This window comes from Cyprinus carpio, chromosome B17 (genome assembly GCF_018340385.1).
Source record: "Cyprinus carpio isolate SPL01 chromosome B17, ASM1834038v1, whole genome shotgun sequence".
Taxonomy (NCBI): Eukaryota; Metazoa; Chordata; class Actinopteri; order Cypriniformes; family Cyprinidae; genus Cyprinus; species Cyprinus carpio.
Genome location: NC_056613.1, coordinates 18,063,613 through 18,082,087, shown reverse-complemented (window position 1 = coordinate 18,082,087; position 18,475 = coordinate 18,063,613). Strand labels below are relative to the sequence as shown.

The 18,475-nt window shown below is 35.7% G+C and overlaps 1 protein-coding gene across 2 annotated transcripts in view; it reads left to right on the top strand.

Moving 5' to 3' along the window:
* Window positions 1-17,397, top strand: part of LOC109102612 (probable E3 ubiquitin-protein ligase RNF144A-A) — a 35,220-nt gene extending 17,823 nt beyond the window's left edge. For both annotated transcript variants that reach the window (XM_042742621.1, XM_042742619.1), the window contains exons 3-8: window positions 989-1,093; window positions 3,273-3,333; window positions 7,100-7,310; window positions 9,697-9,844; window positions 10,035-10,124; window positions 16,014-17,397. In XM_042742621.1, the coding sequence (XP_042598555.1) occupies window positions 989-1,093; window positions 3,273-3,333; window positions 7,100-7,310; window positions 9,697-9,844; window positions 10,035-10,124; window positions 16,014-16,145 (747 nt within the window). In that variant the 3' untranslated portion in view covers window positions 16,146-17,397. The remainder of the gene's footprint in view (window positions 1-988; window positions 1,094-3,272; window positions 3,334-7,099; window positions 7,311-9,696; window positions 9,845-10,034; window positions 10,125-16,013) is intronic.
* Window positions 17,398-18,475: the final 1,078 nt, after the last annotated feature.

Here is an 18,475-nt window from a genome sequence, read left to right as displayed (position 1 = left end):
CATTGAGCAATTTAAACAAGACGTTAACAGCAAAATTTGCTTTCACATAATATATTTTTTTAGGGCTGGGCAAGTTAATGCATTATTATCGTGTTAATTGATTAACACCGACAATTATTTTATCGCGTGTTAACGCAGTTTTTTTTATTATTATGAAAGTCATAGCTCACTGGCTCTGAGTACACATACAGACAAGTCATGAGGGGATGCTCCCGATCAAATTATTTAGGCTAAGCATCAACATTCACAAACCACTGTCCACTGTTATTTTTAACAGAAAAGAATGCAATGAGCTCGCCATCATGACTTTATAAGTTGGAAATAGGAAGTTCCCGATAGCACGTGAAGACAGCAGAGAAGCACTTGCTCAACACAGTGTCGTATGGGACGCAGTAACACATGTCCCTCTCACAGTATATTGCTTTACAGATCTATCGCTTTTGCCACTCAGAAATATTGATGCAATCATGCAGCACGTATCAGAAGATCTGCACTCCGGCACGGTTAGTGCTCACACTCACTGATCTATATATAACTGAACCGCGCTCTTGCCCACCTCTTCTAACCGAGCCAGGGACTGCTAAACGGAACGATCACACTAGTCAAACAAACCAGGCTTTGGGGGTCAAACACGCTCTGGCAGGGTTAAGATCGCATAGTGTAAGCACACCCTTATTATTCTCCTGCATCCCGCACACTCGAGTCTCCACCCGCCCATCAAGTGTTGTCCCGCGCCGCACTCTGCTGCGATGGATCCCGTGATCGTGCAGGTCTCTAATAGGAAGGTGCCTGTTATAATGTTATGATCGAGGCTCTTGACTCTGAACATAACTCGTTATTAACTCAATTAATTTGTGATTAATCGCAGAGAATAATGCGATTAATCGCAATTAAAAAAAAAAAATTTAATCATTGCCCAGCACAAATATTTTTTTCAATATTTTCTTTTTATTTAACTGATTTTTAATGTCTTTTTATCATTTTAAAGTGCCTGAAGCAGTATGTGGAACTTCTCATCAAAGAGGGCTTTGAAACAGCCATCAGCTGTCCAGACTCAGCCTGTCCAAAACGTGGACATTTACAAGAAAATGAGGTACTGTCAACATACACTACTGTTCATAAGAGTGGGTCATAATTCATTGGCTTTTTTTTTTTTTTTAGAAATCAGTGCATTTAGCAAGGAAGCATTAATTGCATTGGTCAAAAGGGACAGTAAATCTTCTACATTATATTTCTATTCAAATAAATGCAGTTTTTTTAACTTTCTGTTCTTCACACAATAATGAAAAAAAAAACAGTTGTGGTTTCCTCAAAAATATTAAGCATCACAAGAGTTTTCGGCATTGAGGATGATGATAATAAATGATTCTTGAGCAGCAAATCAGCATATTAGAATGATTTCTGAAGGATTGTGTGGCACTGAGGCCTTGAGGAATGAATGCTGAAAATTCAGCTTTGCCACCACAGGAATAAATTATATTTTAAAAATTTTAATGAAATAGAAAACTTTCATACGGAAGAGGATTAGGGCCAAGCAATAATAAAAAAAATAAAACCATCTCGAGATTAAAGTCATTATATTGCGAGATTAAACTTGTTAAATTTCGAGAAAAAAAGTCGAAATACAATCTTGAGAATAAACTCATTAAATTTCGAGAATAAAGTGGTTGTGTTTCGAGAAAAAAAGTCGAAATGAAATGTAGAGAATAACGCATTAGATCAGTGTTCATTGCATAGCCTATAGAGGACATGGCAGAGTTGGATCACTTAGTCAAGCTATATTTTAGACTTTCTTTCAGTAACAAAGAAATACTATCAACTTTAGCTAATTATGACACAATAATTAGCACACAAACTTTAAAGAGAATTTGCAAGCGGCTAGGTCTTTTTAGAAGAAAAAAATCAGTCCAATTTGCGCGATGTAGGCTACTCGCTTTTGTCCAACATGAAATGACAACCAGAGGACAAATGCAAGGTTATCGCTGGCTTCACCCAAATGCACTCTGGCACTTGGACAGCTATGATAAATTAAAACCGTACGGCATTGCCATTAATGGCGTGTAATGTAATGAGTTTATTCTCAAGATTGTATTTAGACTTTTTTCTCGAAATTTAACGAGTTTAATCTCGAAACACAATGACTTTATTCTCTATATTTAATGAGTTTATTCTCAAGATTGTATTTCGACTTTTTTTCTCGAAATTTAACGACTTTAATCTCGATATTTAATGAGTTTATTCTCAAGATTGTATTTCGACTTTTTTTCTCTAAATTTAATGAGTTTAATCTCGCAATATAATGACTTTAATCTCGAGATGGTTTTATTTTTTTATTATTGCTTGGCCCTAATCGTCTTCCGTACTTTCACAATATTACTAATTTTTACTCTTATTTTTCTTCAAATAATTGCAGCCTTGGTGAGCATAAGACACTTCTTTCAAAAACATTTAAAAAACGTATCGCCAGCCAACTTTCAAATATTGGTGTACATATTCCTGCATTTTGTAAAAAAAAAAAAGAAAAAAAAAAGTAAATGTCAGGGACTTTAATTTTAAAATTAGCATTTTCAATTAGGGATCCTTGAAGTAAACTAAAAAACAGATTTAAATCATAAAAATTCGAGAAAATAAATTAAGAGCTAATGATCTGTTATAACATTGTATAATGTAGTATTATTAATCTGCAGTTTTGCTAATATGCTGATGCAGTTTTATCAACAAACCCTGCAATAGTCACAGCTTCTGAAAAAAACAGCCAAATACATTACTTTCCAAACAAAAATCCTACAATGATTCCGTATCTCATCAATAGGAGATTAAAACCCTTTTAGCATAAAATGGATGCTGAAACCTCTCCAGTCTGACTCTCCTCTTGGTGGCTTGCACTGCGAAATCCTTCAAAGTATGAGGTCAGTCCGAGGGCAGGGTTCCTCCTCAGTGCTGCAGGCTCATTGTGAGGATGGCTGGCTCGTTCAGTGTCAAAGCATCAGAGCAACTAAAACTTCTTTTGGCAATCCTTAAAACGAAAATGTGTCGTTTCTGCACCACTAGCATCACCAAACGGAACTGCAAAAATTCACTATGCATATTCCTGCCGTGTTGTTCGATCTCGAGACCGTGATTAGATTGGAAACCATATATGATGTTGGGTGTGTGTTCACCCACATCAAACTGAAATGCTAAATGCGCTATATGCAAAAAGAAAAGTGCGTTCATATCCATCAGACCACATTGTTTCATAATTGCTTTTGTTGTCTCTCTTTCTCTCTCAGATTGAATGCATGGTGGCCACAGAGATAATGCAGAGGTACAGGCAGCTGCAGTTTGAGAAGGGTAAGTGGAAAGCAGCTGTCTGTTCATCGGGGGCAGTTAGTATCAGGCAGCAGCAGATGAGGCACGTGTGCGTTTGTTGATGGTGAGCTCCATGCTTGCTGTCCTAGATGACTCAGGGTGACTCACTGTAGACAAATAGGCCGGCGCAGGTGTATGTGTGAGGATGAAAGGGATGTGAATGGACTTGCACTGGACACGTGTACGTCCAGCTGACCTCATGCTGTCGCAGAGTGAAGGCTTTTACCTGTGCTTGCTGTGTGTCTAACAATGATAGCCTGCCACCTGCCGACACCTACCTCATTGTGTTAACTGTTTTTTTTGTTTTTTTTGTATATTTTTGATTATCATTTAGGAGAAAAAGAAATCAGAAAACACCAGATGTAAACCTGCTTTGTCCACGTGAGCACCAAAGTTTTAAAACTCATGTTGACTACCATACCACAATCCTGACATTCAGTTTTGTATCTTAAAATATGTCCTAGCCATCATTTTTATTTCAGTGTAGAAGTAAGCTATTTTCTGTGCATGTGCGAGACTTCTGATTCATTAGCTACTATAGGTAAATAACTAGTGCAGAAAACAGTAAATTGTGTGGTTTATTATTACGATATTAAATTTAAATAATATACTTAATAAATACCAGTTTGCAATATCAAGCAGCTTAACAAACATTCAAGCTGAAAATGGACACACCTGCTCTTCTGTTGAAAATAAGGTGGACATTGAGTTTTAAAAGATTTAGGCTAAGTGTGTAATGATTGTTTTCAAACAGGTTTCTAAAACACTTCCACTGGGCAGCAAATAGCCCCGCCCCAAACTCATGCCATTGGTTGAGCCAGTGTTGCCATGTCAGGCTGGTTAGGATGTTTTGATAGTGACACAGTGTTTACACTTTGGTAAATCTGTTATATAAATTTGCATATATAAATACATATTTATATTTGTGTCATGGCATAGGAAAACTTGTTATTCAATAAAATATTCACCTTCATCTTATTTCAATGGAAATTCATTTTTACCATTAGCAAAATCTGTCAGAATCAACTTCAATAGGATAAACTGAAATTCACAGCATTTCAACGCAACTTCTATTCATAAATTTCTAGGCTGATTTTGGATTGTTGAAAGTAAATGTAATATTATGCACTTATAATGTGGTCTGCCTTCAGAAAAAAATGGTGCAACCAACTTTAAGAAGAAGAATTTACTGCGAGAGGCCCAACTTGATTCCTTTGGCAATGCCCTTTCCAGAACAGTCCTTTATAATCCAGGGTTTAAGGCTTTACAAACCGTCTGTCAAAATTAGAAGCGTGAAACCCAGGGTTAAATGTGGACTTAACCTGGGATTTAAAAAGGCTCAGACTTAAGTGAAGTTCAAATGAAGAGTTTTTTAAATTTCCTCTCTGTATCTGAATCGGTATGACCTCAAATGCCTTTAATTTGAGCAAATGTAGCTTCAAGTCAGAAATCTCCCAGATCAAAAGACTTATAAAGAGTAAATTAGACTTGTGTTAATTGGATATGCTTAATCAAAAACATACATGTTCCCTCTAAACAGGAAAGACCAGAGGCTCTGTGTCTTATGCTCGGCTTCTTTCATTATTTCTATCAGTGGGGGATCCCAGACTCTGGACTCTTACAGTCTCCAGTAGTTTGAACCACAGGATACATTAGCTTGAGACATACTCTCTGTCCACCCCCTCCAGTGCATTACATTGCCTTGAAAAGGGAGAAAAATAAATAAATGTAGTTATATGCAGTAGATGCTCCCTTGCTGTGAGCCTCCCTCTCTGTCTCTCTTTGGTTTGCATTCGAGGTTTCATGAGAACTGTGGCAGCAACATCATTATAAATGAGAGACTTGCAGAGAGTGAGAGAAAGTAAAAATGCGTTCATTTAGCCAATCAGTGTTCCTGGGAACTGGAGCGGAATGCTGGCTATAGCATATCCACACTCCCAGAAACAGAACCAAGAGTTCATTTAGAGTCACGCGTGGCCTGCCGTGTCAGATGGAGAGGATGAGTGAGTTTGGTTTGGAGTCTCACAGTGCATTCGGGGACGGATGAAAATGCATGCCATCCTGACTCAACAAGACAGCTAAAAATGGCAGTCAGCGGATTTTATGAGCACATAATTACCCCCAACTGCACATTACATACATAACCGAGCTTAGCCATATGTCACTAACAGAGCTTTTATGAATTTGTCAGGCAGACGAGCCAGTAAAACCATTGTGAAATTGATAGTTATGTCTGTAAATTTTTATTGAATTGGTAACATTCAAAGCTTTATATATAGACCAGAATATCTTAGAGACTTGAGGATGTGAACCAGTAAGAAACTCAAGTCACATACTGTAGCAACCACCAAGAACAACCTATCTAGCAAAACCCTAGTAACCACCAAGAACCAAGGCTCTAGAAATGCCATACCATCCAGAACTCCCTAGAAACCACTTAGAACCAGCCAAGGAACTGCCTAGCAACATCATAGAAACCACCTAGAAAAGCCCTAGTGACCACTTGGAGCACCATCCTGCAAGGCCTTAGAAACCACCTTAAATATCCTAGTAACCAAACAAAAACGTCTTAGCAACCGTTCAGAACACCCTAAAAACCACTTTGAACTATCCAAGTAACTGCCTAGCAACACCCTAGAAACCACCTATTAAAAAAAAATTAGGGTAATGATTCACATCTATATTTTTTTACTTGAGCCAATGAAAAATAAATTACTTGCCCTTAGGGGAATTCCCTAGCAACCACTTGGAGCACCAACCATCTTGCAAGGCCCTAGAAACCACCCTGAACATCCTAGTAACCACATAGTAATGTCTTAGCAACCATCCAGAATACCCTGGAAACCACTCAGAACCATCCATGCAACTGCCTAGCAACACCCTAAAAAACAACATAAAAAATGCCCTAGCGACCACTTGGAGCACCAACAATCTTGCAAGGCCCTAGAAAACCACCCTGAACATCCTAGAGACCACATAGCAATTTCTTAGCAAAAAGACATGAATCTAGAAACAATCTGTAAGACCCTAGAAACAGACTTGCAGTACCCTTGTCACCACTTGGAACACCTAGCAAAATCCTGGAGAACACCAACAACAAAGGCTCTTTTAAACTACCTAAAAATGACCTAGTAACCACTTAGCAATGTCCTGACAACTACCCAGGACACCCTAGAAACCGTCTAGCAAAAGCATAGGAAAAACCAAGAGCCAAGGCAATATAAACAACCTAGCAACCCCTCATAACACCCTAGAAACCAGCTAGAAACGCCTCAGAAACCACCCAGAACACCCTAAAACTACCTGGGAATGCTCTAGCAACACCCAGACATCCAGATCTTTTGCACAGTCCAGCACCAATCACATTTTATCAGAGAATATAAACCTTGCTACTATTAAATGTATTATAATAATTATTAAATGTAGTAATTTATTGTACAACAGCGTCTCTGCCTCCAGTTGTGCCCAGCTGTGAACTGTGGTAAAATCAATGTAATTCACAGACCTCATGTGGCTTTTTGCCTTATTAAAATCTAATGTAACTAATGAATTTATACAGAACTATGATTGGTAGCAGCTCTGGTATCTTGTTCCTGAGGGCATATGAGGCCATAGCTGCTCTTTTCTATCACCCTCTGATCTCTGAGGGTGTAACAATGGTGACCTGTCAGCCCGCATCAGCAGAAAGCAGGCAAAAATATACACTCGCGGAAACTGCGTCTGATCTTTCATCTTTCACCCCCTGCAGAGGTGCTGCTGGACCCGAGCCGGACCTGGTGCCCGTCCTCCACGTGCCAGGCCGTGTGCCAGCTGAAGGAGTCTGACACGGCGCTTCCGCAGTTGGTGCGGTGCAATGTTTGCACACTTGAGTTCTGTTCTGCCTGCAAGGCCAGCTGGCACCCGGACCAAGACTGCCAAGAGAACGTTCCCATCACCGCGTTTCTGCCCGGAGAGAGCAGGTACTGTTGCCTGTTAAAGACTTTTTCTAGATTTGGTGCAAGTTGAGTTTAATAGAAGTGAATGTGGCCAATCTGAAACGTTCAAGTACTTTGTTTAACAACTTTACATGATTTAATCTGTGTGTGTGGGGGGGGGGTACTTAAAGGGATAGTTTACCAAAAAAGGAATTCTGTCATGAAATACTCACCCTCATGTCATTCCAAACCCGCAAGACCTTTTAAGATACTTTTGATGAAATCTGAGAGCTCTCTGACCCTCTGTAGACAGCAGTGGAACTGAAACATTCAGTGACAGAATTTTCATTTGTGGGTGAACTATCCCTTTAACTTTTTTGTGTAATATTCAATAAAATAACTTTTTGATAAAGTAATGTGTAACTGTAAAGTGACTGTAAAAATTACAGGAAAAACTTTAGAACATCAAATAATTCAGAAGTTTTAGGAGAATAATTAATGTAAGGGGATTTTTTTTTTTTTATGTAATGTAATTTTCAAAATTCATCAAGGATGCATAAAATGTATAAAGTCACCATAAAAACATTTATAGTGATACAAAAATGAAATGTTTAAAATTCTGTTCTTTTGAACATTCTATTCATAAAATAATCCTCAAAAGAAAAAATCACTGTATCATTGTTTCCACAAAAATATTAAGCAGCGCAACTGTTGTCTAAAAACATTTTTTTTTTCAGCATATTAGAATGATTTCTGAGGGATCATGATACTGAATCCAGCTGTCACGATGAGGCATGTTGTGTGTAATGATGTTCAATGTTGATGAGTCAACAACGACATTTGTAATGAAATACCACGATCCGTATATGTTTTTCTGCACTGTTGAACACACTCATCATTCAGTCTAAGAATGGATCTTCTGCTTCTAGTCACCGAAGAGCGCTTTGCTCTCTGCTCAGTAAGCCAGAGATTCATGCGCAGGTGTTATTTGACATTCCTGTCACACGCTCACTTCATTCAAAAGTGAAAGCATCATTGAGCTGAGTTTCTGATCCTTGATCTTGGGTCGTACAGGAATGAACACTCAGCCTGCTCTGAAGTGAATTGCTTCACTAATACACACTAGAGCCTTTCAAATTTATAGCTCAATTTCTGTGTCATTTCCTGTTTGAGATTGCACCTAAACTCCAAAGTCTATCTCAGAGGGAGATAAACAGTCTTTAGACAGCTTGAAATCAAACTGGACCCCATTTACACTTTAAACGGGCTGTTGTTTCCTCAAGGAGCTATAAGCGGACCTGCCTCCCTTTAAAAAATGTGTTGATTTGGTCAGTGTAAATATAATTAAACTATATTTGGAAAACAAAGGGCCACCCTGTGTACTAATATGATGGTTAAACAGTTAATTCATTAATTTGTTTTTAGATTATTTGAATTTTTACAGTGTACTTGATAAATTAGTTAATTTTTATTTTTCACATTTTCACATTGCAGTTTTTCAAAAGACTGTTAAGTTAACATTATCTTGGTGACATATCAGAATTTGCAACAACAATGTAAAATACATTACAGAAAACAAAACATTGAAGTTTGGAATGGATGGACAATATCAGTGAATGTAAAACTTTTATTGGCAACTGACCAAGAACTCTCTTACACTGGCTGTGTGGGCAGAAGGAAAAAAAAACATCTTCGCTTATTAGAATTAATAAGCCCACTTGTCATAATAGAATCAAATCTGATGGCTATAATTAGGTCATATCCTACATAATTTTCAGCAGTCATTACTCCAGCCTTCAGTATCACATGATCCCTCAGAAATCATTTTAATATGTTTCTTGGATTCATTTTTGCTTCTTTTATGAATACAGAAGAAGAACAGAAAACTTTCTTAACATTGTAAAAGATGTTACAGTCAAATTTGATTAATTCAATGCACCCTTGCTGAAGAAAAGTATTAATTTCTTTAAAAAAAAATAGTACTTTTGAACGCTATTGTATATATGTAATCAAATCAGAAATAATCACATTACTACCGTTATTATGATTATTAGTACTACTTTACTAAGCTACTAAACTGCTTTACTATTCTGCATTGTTGCAGTACAGTGAGTCAGACTCTGCTGCTTTTTAACGTTCTGTGAGAGGTTTGCCGCACAGTGTCACTTCCCTTAGATCAATAGACTGGAAATTGTCCTGGAAATGAATGGGCTTGTACCTGTCAGCTCGGTCCCTGTGGGTCAGCCTCTCCATTACCAGTGAACACTGTCCCTGTCCCACAACTCTCTAGTACATATAAAAGCAAAGGACCTGTCTGAGTAAAAAAGAACGGACTGTATTACCAGTACCAGTGTTTTTTGTACTTTGTACCCCGCAACCTGGAACGAGAAAATGGTTCATTTTAACTCTACTATAATCTCTTTTTTTCCAGTTCATTCTTTAAGGCTGACGATGACAACGTCCCCATCAAACGCTGTCCCAAATGTAAAGTCTACATAGAAAGAGACGAGGGCTGTGCCCAGATGATGTGTAAGAACTGCAAGCATGCTTTCTGCTGGTACTGCCTGGAGTCCCTGGACGTAAGTGCTCAATATCTCAGCTTAACACTCTTAACATCATGCTGATATCTTACTGTATTTTTATTGGTCAAGTGGCCGGCGCATGTTAGCCTTGAATCAAGGCCGTAAATGCAAACAGCGTCCTTCATGCAGCTGTTTCGAACACCCACGTAGATAATGACGGCCTCTCGTAACATTGTGTGTTTGACAGGACGACTTCCTCCTGATCCATTATGACAAAGGACCCTGCCGGAACAAATTAGGCCACTCCAGAGCCTCCGTGATCTGGCACAGAACGCAGGTGGGTGCTCACGGGAAGGAGCACATGTTTTCTTCCCCCTTTTTTCTCCACTGAGATCAGAATGAGTGCACGTGCGCCTACACGTGACCGAGTCGTAGGCATCCATTCAGACAGTGTTTATTCAGGAAGTAAGTGGCTGTCTGTTTTTCGAGCAAGTGATACCTGTTGTTTGACAGCAGATTATAATGCAAGACGGTCACTTTGGGACAAATTCACTAAAATTATTCATCAAATGATGGAGAAGAGCGGTATAACCAGACATATATTTAGATGAGCAATTCAGACAGGCACATTTTAAAAGTCCATCTCTGGTACTTCCTCCTCCCTTTGTGTTTCATTTGTTCAGACTAAATAATAATAGAAGAATATTACATCGAAAAAGGCTGATTTTATAAAAGAATACTAAGAAAACAACCTATTCCTTGAGTAAAAGACATATGCAAAGAGTTTTCAACATAAGGTTCATTAGACCCACTGTCCATTATGTATTTCTTAATAGCTTTGAAATAATACATTTTCTTATGGTTCAGAGATCAGCACAAATAGTGTTGGAAAAAGCCTCGCAGCGTTTTCATTAGGAATTGAGAGAAACAGTATGCAGAAAATTATGTTTGAAACAATCCTCATCCTCAGCATGATGCAACATCACAAATAATATGCTATGTGATATTTTTTTGTGTGAAGTAAGAATAAAAAAATATATATATATGTGTGTGTGTGTGTGTGTGTGTGTGTATATATATATATATATATATAAACATATTTATATAATATATATATATATATATATATATATATATATATATAATATATATATATATATTTGAAGGGTATACACATTTTTTGGATTAAGTTTTTATGTTTACACACACACACACACGAAAAAGTTCATTATTTTCCATAATGTAATGATAAAAAATTAAACTTTCATATATTTTAGATTCATTGCACACCAACTGAAATATTTCAGGTCTTTTATTGTTTTTTAATACTGATGATTTTGGCATACAGCTCATGAAAACCCAAAATTCCTATCTCAAAAAATTAGCATATTTCATCCGACCAATAAAGAAAAGTGTTTTTAATACAAAAAAAGTCAACCTTCAAATAATTATGTTCAGTTATGCACTCAATACTTGGTGGGGAATCCTTTTGCAGAAATGACTGCTTCAATGCGGCGTGGCATGGAGGCAATCAGCCTGTGGCACTGCTGAGGTGTTATGGAGGCCCAGGATGCTTCGATAGCGGCCTTAAGATCATCCAGAGTGTTGGGTCTTGCGTCTCTCAAACTTTCTCTTCACAATATCACACAGATTCTGTATGGGGTTCAGGTCAGGAGGGTTGGCAGGCCCAATTGAGCACAGTAATACCATGGTCAGTAAACCATTTACCAGTGGTTTTGGCACTGTGAGCAGGTGCCGAGGTCGTGCTGAAAAACGAAATCTTCATCTCCATAAAGCTTTTCAGCAGATGGAAGCATGAAGTGCTCCAAAATCTCCTGATAGCTAGCTGCATTGACCCTGCCCTTGATAAAACACAGTGGACCAACACCAGCAGCTGACATGCCACCCCAGACCATCACTGACTGTGGGTACTTGACACTGGACTTCAGGCATTTTGGCATTTCCTTCTCCCCAGTCTTCCTCCAGACTCTGGCACCTTGATTTCCGAATGACATGCAAAATTTGCTTTCATCCGAAAAAAGTACTTTGGACCACTGAGCAACAGTCCAGTGCTGCTTCTCTGTAGCCCAGGTCAGGCGCTTCTGCCGCTGTTTCTGGTTCAAAAAGCACACGCCTGTGCACGGTGGCTCTGGATGTTTCTACTCCAGACTCAGTCCAGTGCTTCCGCAGGTCCCCCAAGGTCTGGAATCGGTCCTTCTCCACAATCTTCCTCAGGGTCCGGTCACCTCTTTCTCGTTGTGCAGCGCTTTTTTTGGCCACACTTTTTCCTTCCCACAGACTTCCCACTGAGGTGCCTCGATACAGCACTCTGGGAACAGCCTATTCGTTTCAGAAATTTCTTTCTGGGTCTTACCCTCTCGCTTGAGGGTGTCAATGATGGCCTTCTGGACAGCAGTCAGGTCGGCAGTCTTACCCATGATTGCGGTTTTGAGTAATGAACCAGGCTGGGAGTTTTTAAAAGCCTCAGGAATCTTTTGCAGGTGTTTAGAGTTAATTAGTTGATTCAGATGATTAGGTTAATAGCTCGTTTAGAGAACCTTTTCATGATATGCTAATTTTTTTGAGATAGGAATTTTGGGTTTTCATGAGCTGTATGCCAAAATCATCAGTCATATTAAAACAATAAAAGACCTGAAATATTTCATTTGGTGTGCAATGAATCTAAAATATATGAAAGTTTAATTTTTATCATTACATTATGGAAAATAATGAACTTTTTCACAATATGCTAATTTTTTGAGAAGGACCTGTATATATATACGTGCATATGTTTTTATTTATATATGCACAATAAATATAGACATATATACATAATAAATATACACAGTACACACACACACATGTGTATATATATACAGGTGCATCTCAATAAATTAGAATGTCGTGGAAAAGTTCATTTATTTCAGTAATTCAACTCAAATTGTGAAACGTGTGTATCAAATTAATTTAATGCACACAGACTGAAGTAGTTTAACTCTTTGGTTCTTTTAATTGTGATGATTTTGGCTCACATTTAACAAAAACCCACCAATTCACGATCTCAACAAATTAGAATATGGTGACATGCCAATCAGCTAATCAACTCAAAACACCCGCAAAGGTTTCCTGAGCCTTCAAAATGGTATAATGGTATTGAATCGATTTTGCTTGACAGTCCTCATAAGGCTGCAGTTCTCTCGGTTGGTTGTGCATCTTTTTCTTCCACACTTTTTCCTTCCACTCAACTTTCTGTTAACATGCTTGGATACAGCACTCTGTGAACAGCCAGCTTCTTTGGCAAGGAATGTTTGTGGCCTTGAGAAGTGTGTCAATGAATGTCTTCTGGACAACTGTCAGATCAGCAGTCTTCCCCATGATTAGTAGCCTAGTGAATCAAACTGAGAGACCATTTTGAAGGCTCAGGAAAACTTTGCAGGTGTTTTGAGTTGATTAGCTGATTGGCATGTCACCATATTCTAATTTGTTGAATTGGTGGTTTTTTTGTTAAATGTGAGCAAAAATCATCACAATTAAAAGAACCAAAAACTTAAACTACTTCAGTCTGTGTGCATTGAATTTATTTAATACACGAGTTTCACAATTTGAGTTGAATTACTGAAATAAAGGAACTCCAAGACATTGTAATTTATTGAGATGCACCTGTGTATATATATATATATATATATATATATATATATATATATATATATATATATATATATATATATATATATTAAACTAAATTGAATCAGGATTATTTCCTGTATTAAATTAGCATTTATAATAATAGTTTTAAGGGGAAATGAAATTAATTATGATGAAAATGTCAATGCAAAAAATGAACATTTTATTCTTATGTTTTATTTTACTTTTAAAGTGTAATTCTGATGCCCTTATTCACCTTTTGAACTGTCAAAATGTTCAGAAAGATTCTTCAGACACTCATCATTTCATATGCTGAACATAATGTCATAAAGGTGAGATTTCCCTGAAACTATGGAGAGCTTTCAGTATTTTTGCACAAAGACATCTGTTGCTCTGCAGGGAGGAGTGAGTCATTTTAAGCTTTATAAGAGCACAGTGGCTCTGTTCCAGCCCTACGAGTTTACATTTTATAAAGCTTCAGCCCAGCAACATCAGAAATTTGATTCTTTATGAATTAGTAAAGATGGAGCTGCCGGGCTGAGCCAGTCCCAGGTTTGAGCCATAGGGTTCGCCAACACTCTTCCATTACGCCACTCCACCATTCCACATGAGAGCTCTGATAAAGAGAGGAATAAATTGAGGGCGATTTACATAGAAACAGAAATAGTGTGCAACGTTGAAATTTGTCCCATGATAAATGAGTGCAATTGTGATGCTTGGAATGCTGAGAAGATTCCACTTGGAAATAGAGGTCAGTTGTTTCCTATTCCCTGTGCAGAATTCAGAAATGGTTTTACATCCAGAGAAAATCAAATTCACATGGTGCTCTCTCCTACAGTTGTGTGAAATATGTGTAATTTTCTTGGCCCATGATGATGACAGGTTCTATATATATATATATATATATATATATTATATTATATATATTTAATAATATATATAATATATATAATATATATAATATATATATATATATTATATATATAATATATGTATATACTATGTGGTATATATGTATATATAATATATATATATGTATATATGTATTATATATATGTAATGTATGTATATATATATGTATATATATCTATATATATATATATATATATATATATATCTATATTATACGATATATATATATATATATATGATATATATATATCTATATATATGTATATATATATATATATATAATATATATATATCTATATATATATATAGCATATATATATATATACGTATATCGATATATATATACTATATAATAATATATATAGTTCATGCATAAGATGAACTCAATCTCTGTTCCATTTTGTTACAAGTTATGAATTATGAGGATCTGATGCCCCTATGTGGTGGAAAATAATGTTACATCACAAAACAAATTTTTCCCCTTTTTTGTTTTAGTTTTATATCTGTTCTTACTTTTATTGACAGCCTAGTATAAACATATTAAAATGTATTCAGTGATGCTGAATGAATTTTGATATAAAACGTTCCTCAATAAATTGTAAATTTTTTTCCAAGTGGGATTTTTTGGTGTTAGCCAGTGCTACACACCTATCATTTATTCTGCAGATGTGTGCAGGGTTAATTGTTTATTGATTGACAGCAGAGTAGAAGGACTTCAGAAAATGAGGAAACAAATGTGTTCATATATTGTCTTGCTTTCACTGAAAAAAAAAAAATCTTGTAAAAATGTATATCTAAAATTAGAAGCCAAACACTGTATATAACTCAATATATTGGATGAATAATTAAAAGAAAAGTCAAGATTTTGTTAGCATAGACTCACGCTTGTATTAATTGTAATTTTTTTAACATTTTCATATTGTTTTCAAACAACAAGTGTTAAGTGTCAAAGAAAAAAAAAACACCTATTAATTTTGCCAATGATATTTTAAAATACAATTCAAGATTTGAGTTGAAATTTATATTTTTGGTTGGAATAAAGTAAAAGTAAAAAAAAAAAAAAGAAATTTAAAGAATATAAAATCATGACTTTTCATTAAATAGTTTATTATTTCAAGAAGAAACAAATGTTTCACTGATTGTTAGATATTTAAAAAATTATTATTTTAATAATAATTACTAATTATCTTATAATATTAAATAATTTGACTTTTTAAAGACATTTCATGAGCTGTAATTAGCTGTAATCACATAAAAAAATTATTTTAATACTTGTATATTATAATATAAATAATAATATTTATTAAATTTCAATTCACTATATATATATATATACATATATATATATATATATATATATATATATATATATATATAATATAAATAATAATATTTATTAAATTTCAATTCACATATAATTGAAGATATTCAATAAGATTGATTAAATGCATTATTAATTTTTGCTTGCTGGTTAAACCAAATAGCATTAAATTTATACTTGTCTTAATGGTATGAAAGCTTTTCAAAACTAATATGAGACAAATGTGAATACAAAAAGTACAAGAAAACTTGCTACATGTGTTGCAAACTAGATTTGATTTATTTATTTTTCAGGACAATCTTATATGTGATTGACACTCACGTGACATTTTCATCTCTTTCTCCGCAGGTTGTTGGAATCTTTGCTGGTTTCGGCCTCCTCTTACTGGTAGCCTCTCCGTTCCTGCTGCTAGCCACACCATTCGTGCTGTGCTGTAAGTGTAAGTGCAGCAAAGGCGACGATGACCCTTTACCCACCTAAGAGCCCGGCGAGAGCAGTCCCTGTACGGGGAATTTCGGTCATCTCCTTTAATCGTTTTTCTTTTCCTCCTCCGCCTTCGAGCTCTTCATCAACCGGTGGGACATCTCACGCTGCGGTTACTGTCACAGCTAGCTGAGTAGGCTCCATCCCAGCAGGCCTGATGAGACTAACGGAGACTTCATGAGCCTGCTGCTTGCTTAGGTGGAGGATTCGAGAGCTGGGGGTTCCCTCCACAGTAACAAAAGAGATGTTACTGAAGGAGCACAGCGCTGTTCCATCCCGGCGCTTGTCTGTTTTGTAGATGTTTAGCATATTTGGCTGTTCTGGATGGTTCTGTTCTAATAGAACATATATTCAGTGTGTTTATGTCTGTTTCTATATGCGTAGTAGCATTTCAGTCCCACGCCTATTCTTTATTACTTTTTTTGCACAGATAAGGGGCTTTTTGTCACTTTAAATGCTCTAGAGTGAGTAGATTTCAGTTTTGACTCAAATTTATAGCTTAAATAATACTTTAAATGTTTATTAACTGCTAAATTTTGCATTCAGAAGTTTTCTTTTTTCATGTCAATTTATTGTCTTTTAGTTTGAAACTTATCGATAAACCTAGTTTGATTTGGCAGATTTAGGCTGTTGATGTCATCAGGAGATGATATTTGCCATTGAAATTTCTCTCAGTGCACTTAAACGTAATTTTTTGCCTTGAGTGACCTCCCTTAAACATAAATATGATTCCAAAGCAGGGCTGTTCTGTGAGTTTACAATGCCAAATATTGACGTAATGAAAGTGTCACTTAGACGACACTTTAACCTTATCTGAACACCCAACATTTAAACGAGAACTGTCAAAATGCTGAAACCAATTAAAACATTTTTAACCGTTACCTCGTTACCTTTTTTTTTTTTGTTTTTTTTTTTGTTTTTTTACTCCTTGGTCATTTTCTCCAGTGAAATGTGACATCTGGTCATCATGTTATTTTTGTCAGATAGTTTGAAACTTGCATACAGTTTGTATCACTTAAAAAAAAAAAAAAAAAAAAAAAAACATTTTGAAATTTTGGAACGTTCCCTGTAATTCTGGCTGGGATTATACACTGATTTCGAGACTGTATGGCTTAACATATTTACAAGTCCAGCACTGTATCTATGCAAGTTCATATAACTTGAAGATAAAAAAATATGGTTTCTGCTGTCTTGAGTTAAATGGTTTTTGTGGGCAAGTTAGTGTATTTTAATTAAAAGGCTAAATACTTCAATTTATGTTCAAAACGGAGTCTGTCAGTTTCTGAAAAGCCATTACAAATACTATTTAAATGATTTCTTTCATTTAATAGACTGATTTTAAAATAGAGGTATGATACTGAATGTCAACATCTTGCTAATAACAAGCGTATGTTCAAAAACTGTTGCACCATGTAACTCAGAAATTAGTGTTGGGCAACGATTAATCGCGATTAATCACATCCAAAATAAAAGTTTTTGTGTACATAATATATGCGTGTGTGTACTGTGTATATTTAGTATGTATATATAAAAACACACACATGCATATATATATATATATATATATATATATATATATATATATATATATATATATATATATATATATAAGAAAACTATGTTATGTTTATGTTAAATATATTTATATATAGTATAAATATATACATGTTAATTCGTGTAAATATTTTCAAAATATATGGTGTACATGTGTGTCTTTATATATACACAGTACACAAACTTTTATTTTGGATGCGATTTATCGTTCCCCAGCATTATCACAAATATTAAGATCAGAGCAACTGCCATATGTGTAGCTGGATAATATGTAGCTCATTAGGTTTCCTAAAAATTCCTTTTAAGATTCCATTTTTTTGTTGATGTTGTGTAAAGGAACAGTGCCAAACTGGATGATATGACAAGGTGAATGTTTTCACAGTATTCATAGAGTTGATTTTTGGTGAATATTTAATGTTAGTCACCTCCATCTTTTGGTAGCATTATCCCGTTTTAGCCTTAAAGTATTTGAGTACCTCACTGGTTTTCTCTCCTGTAGCTTAAAGCTTTGTTCTTTTTAATTTGTTTATCCTCAGGTCCTCTTAGATTAATAATTTTGGCACTTTTCAGCTTGTGTGATGTTTAAAGAAATACCTTAATGCATATGTAGTCAAAACATTGTACATGAAATGGCCATGATATACAGTACAGTAATACCATCTCAGAACTGATTTTGCTACATTATTTTCTGATTATGACAAGCAAAAATCAGCATGATGGATAAAATTAAAGCACAGCATCATTGTCAGTTATGAATAGCACACAAGTTACTC